This window comes from Petaurus breviceps, unplaced genomic scaffold (assembly GCF_028583685.1).
Source record: "Petaurus breviceps papuanus isolate PSGF00001 unplaced genomic scaffold, PetGlider_PUasm1.0 164, whole genome shotgun sequence".
In the NCBI taxonomy this organism is placed as follows: domain Eukaryota; kingdom Metazoa; phylum Chordata; class Mammalia; order Diprotodontia; family Petauridae; genus Petaurus; species Petaurus breviceps.
In genome coordinates, this window is record NW_027185735.1 from 4,265,606 (window position 1) to 4,282,829 (window position 17,224).

A 17,224-nucleotide genomic window follows, 5' to 3' on the forward strand; every position below is an offset into this window, starting at 1 on the left:
AATGCCAAGATTAAATTACTTTAACAAGATGCAATTATCATATAAAATAACCATGTAGTCGAACAAGACTTTTTCCTATTGGACATGACCTATGATTTCAGGTGGGGAGCACCTGCCTACGTAAGCCAGTCACTTGTCTGCAACTTATTGTTTCACAAAGTTGTCTGAGGCTCTAAAATATGAGGTGACTTGTCCAGGATCACAAAGCCAGTATGTATCAGAAGTCAGGTTTGAATTCAGGTTTTCCTGACTCCAAGGACAGTTCTCTACTCCTTTACTATATCATACTGCTGCTTCTTTAATGATTAGTTAACACTCTGGATTTTTTTCCCTTTCCTATCAAAGCCAAAGAAGAGACTTTTTCTGCTACCCATCTGTCTCCAAATTACCTAACAACGCTAATATGTATATATATATATATTTTGCTTTTTGGAGGGGGGAAGGCAGGGCAATTGGGGTTAAGTGGCTTGCCCAAGGTCACACGGCTAGTAAAGTGTTAAGTGTCCGAGGCCACATTTGAACTCAGGTTCTCCTGACTCCAGGGCCGGTGCTCTATTCACTGCACCACCTAGCCACTCCAACACTAATATTTTTCAGAGTTAGTTTTCTTTTCTCACAGCTATAGATATTAACTGGCTCATTGTAAGTGACCACCATTTATTAACAGTACTGTCACACTATTACTTCCTTCAGGCATCCTAAAACCACACTATTTAATGTTAACTTTAGGAAAAACAAAACTATACCTCTCTTAATTCTCTGATTTGTTCAGAGAGCCCTCCAATTTCAGAATAAGAAACATTCCCAGGGTCTTCATGAGACATGTTGTAAACCAGTGGATCAACTTCTCTTGGTAAGTATCTATAATGTTAAAAATAGGTATATTTATTTTAAAAGGCATTATTTTCTTTCACCCTACAGAAATGGCAAAAAAATTAAAGAGGGAGGAAGACTTATGAAGAAATCATTCAAGGGAAAATGTTTTAAAATGTACAAATAAAGAGTTATTTAACTATTACATCCTCTTTTAATGAGCTGGGATTTTATAGATCCATCCATAGGTCAGTTTTAATACTAATAATACAAATTAGTAAAAATGAAAGAGATCAAGTTTCTTTTTCTTATGTGATCAAGTCATAAATTATTTTAGATAAAATTTTACCTTCATGAAAATAAAAGGAAAAACCATAACAAAATGAATTTTGAAACCTACCTCATGATAGTTAGTGTAGTCATATCCAGAGCAACTCTTGTCCCTGGCTTCAGCTTACTCTTGTCGAGCTAATTTTGTAAAGTAAAAGTATGATAAAAACATTAAATGAGGCATAAATAAATAAACCTATGTGGGCAGTAAAATCCTGAATTTTAGAAACAAAATGTGTAAACAAACACCTTGTTTTAGTCTGTTAAGAAACAGAACATGTAAACTCCACAACTTGTGAACCCTAGAACTTGCAAACTCCTGGGGAGGAGCTAATGACTATATAAGAAGAGCTGCAGGGCTAGAGGATACAGGAACTGAAAAGAAGACTCTTGTGGCAGCAGAGTCAAGGAGAAAACTTGTGGTATCCCAGCACTCTGTTTGTCTGCTCTGTCTGTGTTGATAATTTGTGTTGAGTTCTCAGACCTTGTTGGTGGGTCAGATAGTGAATTGAGGATGGTGCCGGCAATGTGCATGAATATTATTGTGGCTCTGTTGGGCTTTATCTTCTAAGAAACAGGAACTGTGAGGGACTTGAGGGGGACTGAACACTATGAACTTCAATATGGAACAGGAACTAGAAGCTGCCTGCCTTTGAATCCAGGTGACAGTTGGATCTGGGACCATGGAGACTGAGAGCCAGGCTTGAGTCAAGCTGAAAGAAGACTTTACTTAGATATTGTGTACTGACTGAGAATATTATGATTTACTATGATCTAGGGGTGGATGACCTGTGTATTTTCCACTACGCCTTAAGAGGTTACTGAGTAGTGACTGATGACTGAATAGTGACTGATTTTTAACTTAGTGTGCCCCATGAGTGGAGAACTTTGACTATTGTATTTTGTGACCCTTAAGGACGAGCCTTCTTAAGGATGAATGATTGAGTTACTAAATGACTGTACTTTGCTGAAAACTACTGTGACCATTTTGGTGAAAACTATGTGGCCATTTTAGTAATAAGTCATTGTGAATGCTGTATTTTGATTTTCTGTGATAAGTTGTAATATTGTGAATACTGTACCTTGATTCTCTGTGAATGTTTTGCTCTGACTTGTCATTGAGTAAACTGTGTTCACTAAACTATGTAATCAGAACCTTAAAAGCTGTTCACAGTAGCATTCTTCTGGAAAGCTGCTCATGCATGGCATTGCAATATCTCATTCTAAGTGAGAGACTGAAATAATGACTAGAAAGCCAGTGTCAGATTCAGAAGGATTTGAGTCCAAGCCTTGCCTCTAACATATACTGGATATCTGACCTTGGGTAAAGTCATTTGACTACTCAGTGGCTCTAGAAATTCTCTAAGACTAAATTTACAAATGGTTGCTGATAGTAATAATAGCTAACATGTATAAAGTACTTAAGGATTGCAAACTTTACACATATTATCTCATTTGATCCTATGTGGTCATATGAAATAGTAAAGTAATGATGTAGGTGTTATTACCTTCATTTTACAGATAAGGAAACTATTACACATTGCCTCAAATCTCAAGTGGTAGAATGAGTTACCTCAATAAGAGTTCTCAATGTGTAATTATGGGTCTGGAGAAAAGTATTATTTCTCCGATTCCTATAAAATATTGAACCCTTTCTATCACACAAAGCTTGCCATGAAATACTTTTAATGGAAACAGAACTGACAAAATCTAATATTCTTTCCTTTGAAGCATGCTGCCACTTAATGATTACTACAGTATTTTAGTTTATGAATTAGAAAAAAATCGGAACTACTTCCCAAAGGACATTTTTCCTCTAAAGTAATATTTTTCCTGCCTTCCTACATAATAATTTTTCTCTTAAATTTAATTTTTCAAAATCTTGCATCCTTTAAATATGAAAGCAAAATAGTATAAGACTGTTGCAAAGAAGAAGATTGGAGATCCTTTACCTCACCTCCTTGCCTCCCACATGCCAAAGCCTAAGCGCAGATTATTTTTCCACGGGCAAAAAAAAAAGCAACAACACAGTAGGGGCCACATAATAGTTATAGCAAAACAAGTGGTGAAATTCCTATGAAACTATTAGCTTTTATTCGCTGTGATACAATTTAGACATAAAAATCCAAAATATTTACAATTTAAAAAAATATCTGTAGTTTTCCCCTATTTCCTCAGCCTAATATCCAAGAAAAAACCAAAACTGTTACCAGCTAAGATTCATGTGAACTTTTTAATTTTCCTTCTTCCTACTGATAACGATTACCAATCAATAAAATCTTTTTTATTCAATTTAGACAGTCTCTCCTATCCAACTGGCTAATGGGAGAAAAAAAATGGAAATGAAATGACTGCATGCAAATATGTTTGCTTCTGTAATTCCATTTCAAAGCCTAAAAACAAAATCATTTTGGATTATCTATGTTATAGTATCATTGAAGTACTACATTACAATACTACTGTACTATGAAACTGAAACTGGTAAACTGATTCTTTTTATATTTTCTCTACTGGGATAGTTAAGAGACAGACAGACAGAGAGAGACAGAAAGAGAGAGAGAGACAGAGAGAGAGAGAAAAGATAGTCAAAATAATTGAAGCTTTCTAGAATTTCTCTAGCATAGTTCTTTATATGTCAGAAAATATACTGAAAAGAGATAAAGAAGAGAGAAAATTTGAGAAAGGCCTAAAGAGAAAGAAAATGAAGAAGAGAAAGAAAGAAAAAGAAGGAAACTGAAAGATTAGAACTTGAGAAAAAAATGAAGTCGATAAGACAGAATAAGAGGTTATGTAAGACTTTATTACTTACATGAACTTCAGCAAGTCATTTTGCCTTTCTTGTCTCAATTACCTTATCTAAGGTCCCTTTCAGTTCTTAATATGTGATCCTAAATTGGGGTACGGTCATCAAGATGTTAATAAAGTAAGGAATCACTCAAGAGGAAACAATGAAAACTCCCATCCAAAAATTCCCCCAAGAAGTTTACACCAGGAGAACAGAGAAAGCAGGCAACATGAAGTCAGGAAGATCTTGTAAGTGATCTTAAAAGAAACTGGGATGTTTCTATTTCTGCAATAGCCAAGTAAGTGTTATCTATAGTCAAAGTACAGATTGTTCTCCCTCCTAAAAAGAGAATACCTGAGACCATACAGAAAGAAAGCAAAAGACTTTAACATAACAGTAGAAAAAAAAATCTAAAAAAGCAAAGGCAAAATCTGACCTCTGTCCAGAGGATGGAGGGAGGACAAATGAGACATAAAGCGAGAAATGGAAGAAGTACCTGCCATTTAAGTTAAATAATATTAGACTCTTCCCAAAGAGGAAGGGGCAAAACTTCAGAAAAGTATGAAGCTGCTTGAGTTAAAGGACCAGGGTTCAAATCCTACCTCTGACACATCGGACAAATCTTTTACATTCCCTGAGCCTTAGTTTCCCCACCTGTAAAACGAGGGGGTCAGACTAGATGGTTTATCAGATCACTTCCAACTCTAGTTCTATCATTCTAATACTCCTATGAGAGAACCATCCAGTAAGGACCAGAATTAACTCTATGACCCCTATGAAGATGAAAACCTATGAGTAATGATGTTGAGTGACCCTCACTGAAAGGTACTTAAGGCAGCTATTTATTGACCTAAGAAAAGAAAAGCCTTCTACTTTCTTCCTGGTTCATGTATTTAGGATTTGACAACCTCCCTACACCTGTCAAACTTGATTAGCACTATCCACTATGTTAGAAACATAAGAACAAATGATACATCCAAAAGAACTCTAAAAGCACTGCTAAAGATCATGAAGAATTGGGCAATACAAAGAAGATCTTGGTGGATAGAGGTGGTACTTTCATTTATAGCTGCTAGCTGAAGTAAAGGGCCTTGGAAGAAAAACGGAGATTCTGGAAAACAACTGATTATATTCCCTTCCCCTCCCAAGCCCCCCCAATTTCAGATATATGAGAGAAAATCTAACATTTCCTTATTTTATCTTGCAAGTACAGGACAAAAAAGGTAACGAAGTCTCTTCTCAGTGTTCAAGGCCAGGAACCAACGAAGGAGAACCATAAAAGAGGTGCCGCAGCCTCCTGTCCTGGCCCTAGAGCAAAGATTAGGCATCCTCACACCACGAGAGGGGGACAGAGACAAGGCCAAGAGGCTAGTCCTGATGGTGCTGCACCTGACCCAGAGGCAATATTCTCTTCTCAAAGAAGTCAAACTTCTGACACCAGACACAACACTGGAAGTCTGAGGCAGTGCAACAACTGGTTCAGGATGAGAAGACAGTGCCATAGAGGGAGGTAGCTAATATTCCCAGCTCAGCCAGAGGGGTACCTCTGTTCCGAGAGTAAACATATCCAACATATTCTGGCCCCAAAATAGGAACGACAGCAAGATGCCTGAGTGGGCTTTTGCCTATCCTGAGGCTCCTACTTTTTCAACTCTTTCACCACAATGCTCTCAGGCACCAAGGAAGAAGAGGAGGTGATCAGAGGAGTCAAGCCCATCTGAGCTGAAGAGCCACTCTTCTAAATTGGGGGCCAAATAGCAAAGGAAGTCCTTGCCCCACACATGAGTGGTTCTCTTCCCTAAGCAGGACCTTCCCCAGGACTCAGCAGCCCTAAGGTGGAAGGTGCATACACTAGTCTCTTTCCTCACCTTTGCTCAGATCACTGTCAAAAGCAAGGTGCCCCAGGCCCATCCTCTATACAGAACTGCTCTACTCTTCTCAGTCTACTCACCTGAGACTTCAATGCCATCTCTGACCTATTTGAAGGGATTTTCAGCTCACTGCCTCTGAATTCTTCAGCTGAATGTCCTTGCTGCCTTGAATAAGATAGATATCTTCATCCCCAGGGGGCCCATGCCACTATTCACCATGAACCAAGTCAGCATTTTCCCTTCATGGGGGCACAGCCCACATGAGACACCCTTTGAGGTCCTCAGCCTCCTGTTCATTGGTTTCCCCACAAAGATGGAGTCAAATTGCCAGACTCCACAAAAGCAGTATGGGAAAAGTCAGGAGGTCCCCTTGCCATCCCAGAGCCCTCCTTCAGTCCCCAATGGATAGGCAGACAGAGGAACAAGAAGGATACAGCACTGGAGTTTAGGGAAGCCCCACAGACTGGTATCCAGCCCAGCAGGGGCAAATCCATCATCAAAGGGCACTGAGAATGAGATGTTTCCTGGGCTTCTTACCCGGCTCCTTCTGTCCCATGCTTGTCTTTATCAACGACAGATCAACTAACAACTCAACTCCTCATCCAGCACCCCTTCCCAACTCCACCTGACTCCTTAAAGATGCTTTCTCTTCTTCTCCCATGCTCTTACTTTGTACTTATACTCACAGACATGTATTAAAGTATTCTTTAAAAAAATTTTTTAAAGTAGTTGTAGAGATCATCTTTATTTCATGCATTTAAAAACATTCTAAGAAGGGGTCCATGGGTTTCACCAGACTGCTAAAAGGATCCCTTACACAGAAAAGAGCCAATGAATACAACAGTGCAGTGTTTGACAAATTCAAAGAGCTCAGTTACTAGGTGGTTGTTCAGTCATTTTTCAGTCATGTCTGACTCTTCATGACTCCATCTGGGGTTTTCTTGGCAAAGATACTAGAAGGGTTTGCCATTTCCTTCTCCAGATCATTTTACAGATGAGGAAACAGAGGCCCAGGATGACAAAACTAGTTTAAGTGTCTGAGGCCAGATCTAAACTCAGGAAGAGGAGTCTTCCTGACTCCAGGTCCAGTGCTCTATCCACTATGCCATCTAGTTGCCTAGTTACTAGGTAAAGATTCACAATTTGACAAAAACTGTTGGGAAAACTGGAAAGAAATCAGGTATAGACAAACCATATACCAATCAATATACCTGATACACAAATTGACTTAGACAACTTAATCTAAGGGGGGGAGGAGACAACATAATAAACTAATCAGAAGAGCAAAGAATAAATTACTTTTCAAATCTCTTAACAGGAACCAAACAAAGGACAGAGAGGAACCCAGAAGATAAAATGGTCCATCATAAAACTGGAAAGATTTTGTACAAACAAATCTAATTCAGTTAAAATGAGAAGGGAAACATGTAACTGGAAAAATATTTTTGTATTAAGATTTTCTGATAAAGGTTTCATATCCAAGATATAAAATAATTAATTCACATCTGTAAGAATAAGAGCTATTCCCCAAAAGAAGAATGGTCAAAAACCACTTCCTAATAGATAGTCAAAGATTACAAACAGGTAGTTTTCAAAAGAAAAATAGCCGATCTATCAACAACCATATGAAAAAATGTTCTAAATTACTAATAATTAGAAAAATGCAAATTAAATAACCTTAGGGTTCCACCTCACACAAATCCATTAGCCTGACAAAGGTGACAAAAGTAAAGTGATAAATGTTGGAGAGATGATGGAAAGACAGGCATACTGGAAAGCAATTTGGTACCATGCCCAAGTCAAAACTGTGCACACCTTTTCACCTGACTATAACATTACTTGGCCTATTCTTCCTCCTCCCCCCATTAAAAAAAATAGTAGCTCTTTTTTGTAGTGGCAAAGAATTGGAAAATGAGGGGATGCCCTCCTTTTGAGGAATGGCTAAATTAATCGTGGTATATCAATGTACTAGAATATTACGCCACAAAAATGATGAAATTGATGACTTCAGAGGAAACTAGGAACACTTTCAGGAACTTATACAGACCAAAGTGAGCAGAACTAGGAGAACAATTTTTATATAAAATAACAAAATTACAGAGAAATATAACCTTAAAAGTCTTTAGAACTCTGTACAACACAATGATAAACTACAAATACAAAAGAATTAAGATGACACAAGCCACTCACAGAAAGAGATATACAGATTCAGACATGGTCAATGCAGGAATTTATTTTCCCAGACAATACAGTCGTGTACTAAGGGCCTTATTTTTTTTTAAAAAACTTGCACAAATTGGGGGGCGGGGGGGGGGGGGAGAAATGGGTAGGGAGTGCCACACAATTAGTATATTCTGGAGGGACAGATTTATTATTAAAAGCATGTTTGTGCAACATTTATTTCAATATAAAAAATAAAATGGGATTACTTTTTCTTTCACACATTGCAGGTTTAAAAAACTGGAGAATAAACAAGTAGGCAAGAAGGACAATAAAGGGATTCAAGATGCCATAACGGTCAGTTGAAGGAACTGCAGATATTTAGTAATAAGGACTGGACCCATGATTTCACTGATATAGGGAACTCTAGTATAAATAAACTCCCTCTATCCATGCAGGCCAGCATGTTTCTCTGCAATTTTCTCTCATCTTAAAGCGTTGCCTAGAGCACTGAGAAGTGACGTGACTTGCCCAGGGCCAAATAACCAGTTCTCTAGCTACTATTCCTCGGTGCCTATGTTATTGGGGATTCATGACTTTTATTTTTAAGGACATGAAATCAAGTTTGTACTTTCCTGCTTGGTCCCACAGGATCAACCACTGTTAGTTGTGAAAAGGTAGATTTTGCTTCAATGTCAGGAAAAACTTCTGACCAATGTAAATTATACCTTTGAGAGAGACCCTTTCACTAGTGATCATCAGTTGAAAACTAGGTTAACTCTTTGTTGGGAATGTTGTAGAAGGGATTATTGGTTCAGATGGTGGCTTAACCAGATGGCTTCTGAAGTCCTTTCAAGAACTTAACTCAATTACAGAATCTCAAAAGTAAGTTATACTTTTACTATTGCTTTCAAATGACTTTCAAATAAAGTAACACCCTTTTAAGATGTCTTTGTTATGAAATATAGCATTATGACTTAATATTAAATATATCATACAGGAAAAATTTGGATCATGAATAAATTCATGAACTTACAATCTTAAAATACTACGAAGTCCTATTCCAACTGGACAATGTTCTTTCATTTGTCTGATAGCACTGTGGTTTCATTATGGCTTGTAATTTCAGGAATTTAATAAAAAAAAATCAGTGTGTACAGTGGTTACAAAGTGACAGTCCTAGAAGGCTAAAAACTAGTTCATTTGTGGTCTAGCACTTAGGTCAAGAATGCGGTGAGCCTAGGAATCACCTCTTGCAGGAAGTAAAAGCCTCCTAACTAGTCTCTCTACCTCAAGCTTCACTGAGCTCCAAAACATTCTACAAACTTTTCCCAAAAGCTTGGGCCTGACAATGTTACTCCCCTATAAAAACTGCAGTGGCTTCCTATTATTTCTAAGATCAAATGTATACTCCTCTGTGTGTTATTTAAGGCTCTTTCCCACATGGCTCCTTTCTACCTTCAAAGTCTTCTTATATTTTACTTGCCTCTTATGGTAATAAGCAGTATCCTAACTCCTGCTTCCATACAAGTTAAACTTGTTTTTCTTTGGTATGCAATTTGTCCTTGAGACTTGGTTGGTTAAAGGGACTAAAGGTTCAGGCTGTTGACAACACTTGCTGGTTGCCTGAATGCAAAACAAACACAAGGAGTTCCAGTGGCCTTCCCTCTGATGTTTGGCTAGTAGATTATAATGGGTAACTAAAGGAAGGAAGCTTCACTCAGCTGAATCAAACTTATAGTATCCTCAATGCCTATACTTATTCCATATCCTCCTGCTGTGGCAGAGTAAATCTTTTTGCTAACTGTTGAATGACCTATGATTGTCTCATTTTATTCTAATATCAAACCTGACCTACCAGGGCATGGGCCTGACTAAAATAACCTTGTGAAGGATGGGGGAGGGGAGGGGAAGAAAGGAAAGAAGCTTACTCCCCTATTGGGAGATTACAGAGTAAACTGTCTGTTGGCATGCAGCACAAAGTGAGGATGTTGTGTCTTTTAAAATTACGTTGGGTTTTTTTTTGCCTTTTAGAGGGGAGTTGGGGTTAAGTGACTTGCCCAAAGTCACACGGCTAGTGTGTCAAGTGTCTGAGGTTGGATTTGAACTCAGGACCTCCTGATTTCAGGGCCGATGCTCTATTAACTGCACCACCTAGCCACCCCTAAAATTACATTCTTAAAGTTAATTTTGGTAAACTGTCTTTTAGGCTGTTTTGTCCCGAGACCTACTAGCTGTAAACTTACTTATCCTTCAAAATTTCCCAGACTCAATTTCCCTTCAAAGTAGCCAGGAGCAACTGAATTTGAGGGGATTGAAAGCAATGATTTTCCCCTTCACTGAAACCCACTTCCCCAAACAAAAACCAAATATCTAAGAATTAGATTTGCTTTGTTTTCTCAAACTATATTGTTAATGGTCATCACTCAATTGCCTCTGAGGAAGCATATTTTGTGTGAAAGAGGTCAGAACTGTTGGATTTTGAATTTTCTTTAAAAAAGAAAAAATTACAAAGCAGCTAAGCAAGCAAGTAGTTTTGTCCTATGACAGTAGAAGAATATAGCCAAGCAGTTGACGGTGGCAAGATGGACCTCAATAGTGAATACAAACTAAGGCAAATTTCTGGAATTTTAAGATTGTCTAACCGTTAACTATGCTGAAGAAATTCTAAGTGTTCAGTTTTCCTCCTCTCTATTTTGGTACTTAGGAAACCAAAGGGAATTCTACCATATAGCCTTTGTTTTGATTCTTTGGTGTAAACCACTGGGGGAAAGGACAATGTTCAAAGCTCTCTAGGAGCCCAGAGATCTGGGAATTGGGGTTATAGACAAATGTGCAAACTGCACCCCCTGTTGATTTGTTCAGAACAGGTAAAGGGAGATGCATTGGTTTAAAAGGATTCCACTTTCACTTCCAACTATGGACTACAATTCCCTTTGTAGATATTCCAGTGAGGAGTCCCTGCAGATTTTAGGCTGCAGATGCTCTCCCCTACCCTATATATAGGTGATTTTATATAGGTGAAATTGAATTGGTCATGCCTAATTTTGGTGGTAACCTTTTGAATTTAAGATGTCAGGGGCTCTTGTGTATTTCAATGGAGGCTGACTGGTGGTAGAAGTAATCTCTGCATTGGAGAGTATGACCACTAACTGGAAGGAAAATCCAGGTCCTGACATGACTGGCCAGAATCATTTAGAAATTCCTGAGCCATGTGGTTTTGCAATGCCTAATTTCATCAACTGTGGTGGATCAGCAAAGGGCTGAGCTGATGTACCAGAGCCCAGCATTGGAGAACAGAGTCAGGCTCCAGAAGCAGATGCACCTATGCACATCGAACTGAGGGTAGTGGCAGCACTGGCCTGCAGCAAACCTCTTCCTAGGGAAACGGAGCCAGACCTACCAGAGCGGCAGTGAGGCTAAAGTGCTAACATCCCAACAGCACTCAGACCTATGGCAACACCTATTCCAACCAAGGAGAGAAAAGCCAAGGCTCTACTAGAGACAGCTGTCCTGCCCCAGCATGGGGGGTAGCAGCTGACCCTGACAGAGAGGACAGTAGATGAAGATGTACGCTCCAGCAGCAGTACACAAGCAGTGCGCAGACAGAGGCTCCAACAGCAATGGGCAAGCAAGTGTCTACTAGTCTACTAGAATAGGCACTGGTGTGCAGTAGTAAAAGGTAAAAGCCCTGTAGTCCACTACTTACTGCAATTTATAGCTGAGTCTTCCAATTGCTGACTACAACATCCACTGATCATTTACAACTCCTCCTCTCAGCAAGGGCTTGGAGAGGATCAAGTGATGGATGACATTCTTTAGTTACTTTTTGGCAACAACGGGAAGGTAAAAGTGTCTTCCCATCTCCCACAGAAAATGGTAAGTTCCTTACTGAACTCAAATGATACAAAGAGTCTGTATTATACTCTCCTTACCATGGGGCTCCCAGGAAAGAGGAGATCCTAGCTGGTGAACCTGGAAACACTCAGTTCTGTACAGGGCAATCCTCCCTGATCTGTTATAAATACTGGTAATGATGAAGGACGTGTTAGCATCTGTGTGACAGCCTTGATGTTCCTGGTACTGATAACAGTTTATGGTGACCTTTACTAGGTCACCATATCTAGTGCTAGAACCATTTTAAACTGCAAAGACTATCACCACCCACCACATGGACTGTCATTTATAAATAAGTTGTTTAGCCTTGGGACTCAGTCCTTCATAGGACTGATTCAGTCACTCCTTCAGGGAGTTGTTAAATTATTTTGTTTTGTTTTTGCTTTGTTTCTGTTTTGGTTTTTCTTTTCCTCCTTTAAGCACTGCCTAATCAGGCTTCTTGAGTATCAGAAGTCAGATATGTCCTCAAAGTTCTCTAGACCTTACCAACAAGGGATGGAGTGTGGTAGACACAGAATCCCAACCCCTACCCCCATGCCAGTTAGGCCAGTTTTTCCTTAAATGTTATTGAGACTATCCTTGAAATCTGGTTGGTTTAGGTGAATAAAAGCTCAGGCTGTCAATATCCCTTTCTTATCAAACAAGTAGAGAACAACCACGAAGAGCTCCACAGTTAAGACTAAGTAAATCTTTTGCTAACTGTTGAATGACCTAATGGTGCCCCATTTTATTCTAGTATCAAACCTGAACTACTAGGGTACTAGCTTGAGTCAGGTCCAACCCGAATGCACAGTCCAGTCCAGCCATATGAACCTAATTACTGTTACTCACGTAACACTACATCTCTAAGCTTTCACACTGTCTCTGACACCTGAAATGCTCTGCCTCCGAATCACTGCCTCTTGGAATCCTTGGTTCCTTTTATTATAAAGTTCAAGGGTCATCTACAGGTCATTCCTGGTCCATCAGTGCCTTGACCTCCAAAGTTACAGCACATCTTTGAATATCTTTTATATCTCTACATAGTATATGCTTTCTCTCTCATGAAAGTGTAAGGTTTTTGAGGGCAGAGAGTTTTGTTTCACTTTTGTCTTTGTATCCCCAGCACTGAGCACAGTGTCTAGCATGAAGTATGTGATTAATAAGTGCTTGATGATTGATACCTAATGTATCTTTACTTATGAGTGTTTTCACCAATCACCTTTGTAAAATGATCACACATTATGATAATAAAAATATCTGGCCTACATTTTTCACTCTTTAACTATTATTTTCTAGTGCCAAAGAGCTACTTATTTAGTAAGACAATTATAAGTTGATTTGGTAACTAACACAAAGAACAGACACCAATCTTTCTAAAATCAAAATCCTAAGCTACCAAATTTTCCCAAATGAGGCTTATAACCAGGCTTTGAGGAAAGTAAAATGGAATAAAGACTTGAAAGATAGGTGGGAGACAGACTGTGGAGGCATTTAAATACCACGAAGAAGAGTACGAATTTTATTTTACAAACAAGAGAGGAGTCTTAGCAAAGGAAGTGGCACAAAAAGGAAGAACTGTAAGTGGAGCTACTGGAATTAGCAGGCTATTTTAACAGGCCAGGTGACAGGTTATGTGAATAGAAAGGGCAATGGATATAAGATGTTGTATAACTGGCAAGTCCTGGTAGCTGGATGAATACAAAAGTAAGAGAAAGAAGAGTCAGAGTAAAAGTAAGTTTGCAAATCTGATAGGCTGTAGGGATAGTGGTGTCACTGACAAACAAAAAGCTGAGTCAGGAGAAAACATCAGGATTTTGGTAAAAAGATCTATTTTTGCCATGTTATATTTGGGAGTGATGTAAAAGGGAACTAGTGATGTGACACTAGAACTTTAGGAAGAAATGAGAGAAGAATCAATATGTATATTTGGGAGACAACTGCATAGAAGTCACTGAACCCATGAAAACAGTTAAGATCATCAACGCAGGATGTAGGGAAAATGATCCATGACAAAACTGGAGCATAACCCGCCTTTAGAAGGGACATGGATGACTATGAAGCAAAGTAGATTGCAAAAGAACAGTTGGGAAGACAGTCAAGAAATTATTGTCATAAAAGCTGAAGAGATTGCCTTCTCAATGGTTGGAAGAGGGGCTGAATGAAGAAGGGAGAGAATTTGGAGCTCAAAATTTAAAAATGAAGGTAAAAAAATAAATAAAATTAAATAAAAGATAAAAGGAAAAGAAAGTATTCAGGAAGGGATATATGGTTAGTAGTGTAAAAAGTTCCTGAGAGTTTGAGGCAAAAGACTGAAAAATAGTCACCAGATTTAGCAATTAATAAATTACTGATAATCTTAGAAGAGATCAGTTTTAATGGAGTAGTGGGGGTCACAATTCTGATTGCAAAAAGTCAAGAAGTGAATAGGTGAGGAAATGAAAGTAATAGCTTCCCAAAGTGAACAATAAATTTGACATCATTGAGTATAAACCTTAATAATGCTCTGAAACACGGGACTGGGAATTAAGAGTTCAAATACTAACTTCTACTAACTAGCTGTGCAATTTTTAATGTCACCCCAATTCTGCATGCCTTAGTTTCTATTATCTAAAGAAATGAAGGGAAGCTCTAAAATGTTATTATTTCTAAATTCATTAAATTTATTCACTAAATATTTGCTCAAATAGGAAAAAAGGTAAAACGGAATTACCTGCCGCCGACAACCCACAACATATCTTGGTCCATTTGTTGCCTTAACAATGACTAGAAAGGGAAAAAAAAGCCAAAATCATTTTTAAAAGACATTTGCAAGAAGCAATTTGGAATAATACTCCAAAAGTCACTAAAATTATGCATATGCTTTAATCCTGATATTCTTATTAGTCATACATTCTAAAAATATAAAAACAACCACAGGAAAAGACCTCTATTTATGGTAGCACTTGTTTATATCAAAAATCTGGAAATAGTGGGTATTTATTATTTGGGCAATGGCTAAACAAATTCTGATATATAAATGTAATGGAATATTATCCTGCCATAAAAAATAATGAATGTGACAGATTCTGAAAAACCTAGGGGAAGGGATGCAGAATGAAGTGAAAAATTTATACATTGGCTACAATACTATAGAGAACAACTGTGAAAGACTTAAAAACTGATCAAGGCAATAACTAATCGTACAACTGCAAAAGTCTGATGATACATCGTATTTCTCTCTTTTGGCACAGAAAAAATAGCCTGGAGGTAACCAAATGATATATCAACCAAACAACACAAATTTATTTTGTTTGATTATATTAATTTGTTGCAAGGCAATGATAGTTATGAAAAAAAGAAAAAAATGTCATCTGAAAAAATAAAGAAAATATAAAAAAAATACACATTAAAGAAATTCAGAGCGGTACATTCAAAAAAAGGCAATGTGGGTAAATACCATGTCAAAAGTGAAGTACACAAAAATCTACCAAGTTATATGTGGAACAGTTTCTTTTTCTGACCATGTCATATATGGAAATGTCTATGTTTGTTTGTGACTATCAAGTTCATAATATGGATATAAACATGTGTACAATGTTTTTAAAAAGACATCTGCAGGAGGAAATGTTACTTTATTTGAATCATCCAAATTAAAAATGACAATTCAGAAACTACTAGTTGAAGGAAAATCTAGCTTGTCAAATAGTTCTTTTAAACTATTTAATATATTTCAAAGGAAAAGCATGTTTCTGTATGTATTTTGACCATCTACTTACATTTTTCTTCTGTTAATTGTTTAAGCACTTCACCCACAATCTACAAAAGAAAAAAAGTGTTATCATTTAACATAATTACCTATAGTAGCCAAAATTACAACTAAATCAACAACTTACCTGCCCAACACTTTGTAAGGCCTTCAGATCATTTTCAGACTTTTCATACTGCTTGGTAAGCTCTTTCAACTGTTCTCTTACTGAAACAAAACAACTAGTATATTAAACAAATGTTTGCAATTTGGAAATTTTACTTAAATATATTCAGTTTAGTTTTTATCAAATCTAAAACACCTTTATCTGTATATATCAAATTTCTTATTAAAATGCTAAGAGATTATACAAAGAAACATCTACTAATTCGTCTGCTTCTAATCAGTGATTGCTGATTTTATGTCGATTAGGATACTGACTTCTAAGGGCTATGTGATGATCTTAGTCGTACTGACAGATTAGGAATGAGAGTTTTCATGCCTCCAATCCAGAATATGTTATATCCTGATCATTCTGTGACCTGCAGATCAAACAAACTCAAATGCTCAATACAAATAAGATGTGTTAAAAACGCTGGTAGGAGATGAATGGTGGGCAAAAAGCTAAGTGCCTTTGGTCCAGCACAAGAGCCACAAATGCTGTTTGTTTCCCCCCAGAAACACACTTGCCAAGCTGCACTCCTATACAGGGGCTTAGTGCCCTTCCGTGCCTGGGGGTTCTCAATTCCGCTCCTTAAACCCTGGCAGCTCCCACCCCCTTCGGGGCCTAGAGCTGGGCTCTTCCTCACTGCAGGAGCCCAAGCCGTCCGAAGGCCCTGGCACCGTCTTCACTATATTCGGCCTTCCAATGCCCTTTCCCCCTTCCCCCCGCTCGGGAGGGCTTCGTCCCGAGCCCTCGGGGCTGCGTCGCTCCGGCCAGGCCGCACCGGCTCCAAGCAGCCGCGCTCGGGGCACGATGACAAAGCGCCTTGCGCTACAACCGAGGTCTCACCTTTCAGGAGGCTCCCCGGAAGGTGGCCTCCGCTCGGCAGAGAGAGAAGGGCCAAACAATCCGTACAAAGGTGGAGTACTTACACTCTTTGAGGCGCCCATCGATCTCCTTGTGCTCAAGCAGCTTCTTACGGTAGTCCTGGAGAGCCTTATCTCTCGGGTCCGCCATGATGAGAAGACGCCTCTCATAGGGGATGCTGGGAATGTCCATGGCCGCCAGGGCGGGGGGGGAGAGGGGCGGGGACGAGAGGGGAGGAGGAGGAAAAAAAGGAACTGACACGATTCGCCCCGCCCATATCTCCTCCTCCTCCTCCTTCTCCTCCTTCTCTCTTCCCACCTCCCGCCCTTTTTCCCTATAGGCACTTCGGCTTCCAACCTGCCGACAAGACTCCTTCACCGTCGGAGCTGAGCAGTTGACCTCCTTGGACACCGTCCCCTTCTGGTGAGAGCTGCAAAGAGCAAGAAGTAGCTCCCGGACTTCCTCTGAGGCTTCAAACAGAGCCTGACTCCTGCTGCTGGAAAAAAAGGACTTTGTGATTAAAAAAAAAAAAAAATCAGAGAAACAATGGTTTTCCAGACATGTCTTGAATGCCAATCATCTTATACAATAGCATAACATTATTTTTCAAGCGCTTAAGGCTCTTTATAATA

At 38.8% G+C, this 17,224-nt stretch overlaps 1 protein-coding gene and 1 pseudogene across 3 annotated transcripts in view; one reads left to right on the forward strand and one right to left on the reverse strand.

Moving 5' to 3' along the window:
• Positions 1-16,817, reverse strand: part of PSMC6 (proteasome 26S subunit, ATPase 6) — a 30,811-nt gene extending 13,994 nt beyond the window's left edge. For 2 of the 3 annotated variants that reach the window (XM_069082225.1, XM_069082224.1), the window contains exons 1-6: positions 16,658-16,815; positions 15,711-15,790; positions 15,594-15,633; positions 14,549-14,601; positions 1,214-1,281; positions 747-861 (exon numbers count right to left, since the gene is read on the reverse strand). In XM_069082225.1, coding sequence (XP_068938326.1) covers positions 747-861; positions 1,214-1,281; positions 14,549-14,601; positions 15,594-15,633; positions 15,711-15,790; positions 16,658-16,784 — 483 coding nt within the window. In that variant the 5' untranslated portion in view covers positions 16,785-16,815. Of the gene's footprint in view, positions 1-746; positions 862-1,213; positions 1,282-14,548; positions 14,602-15,593; positions 15,634-15,710; positions 15,791-16,657 lie in introns of all 3 variants that reach the window. The other variant, XM_069082223.1, reaches the window with a different exon arrangement.
• Positions 4,412-6,769, forward strand: LOC138156907 (kinesin-like protein KIF18B; annotated as a pseudogene).
• Positions 16,818-17,224: the final 407 nt, after the last annotated feature.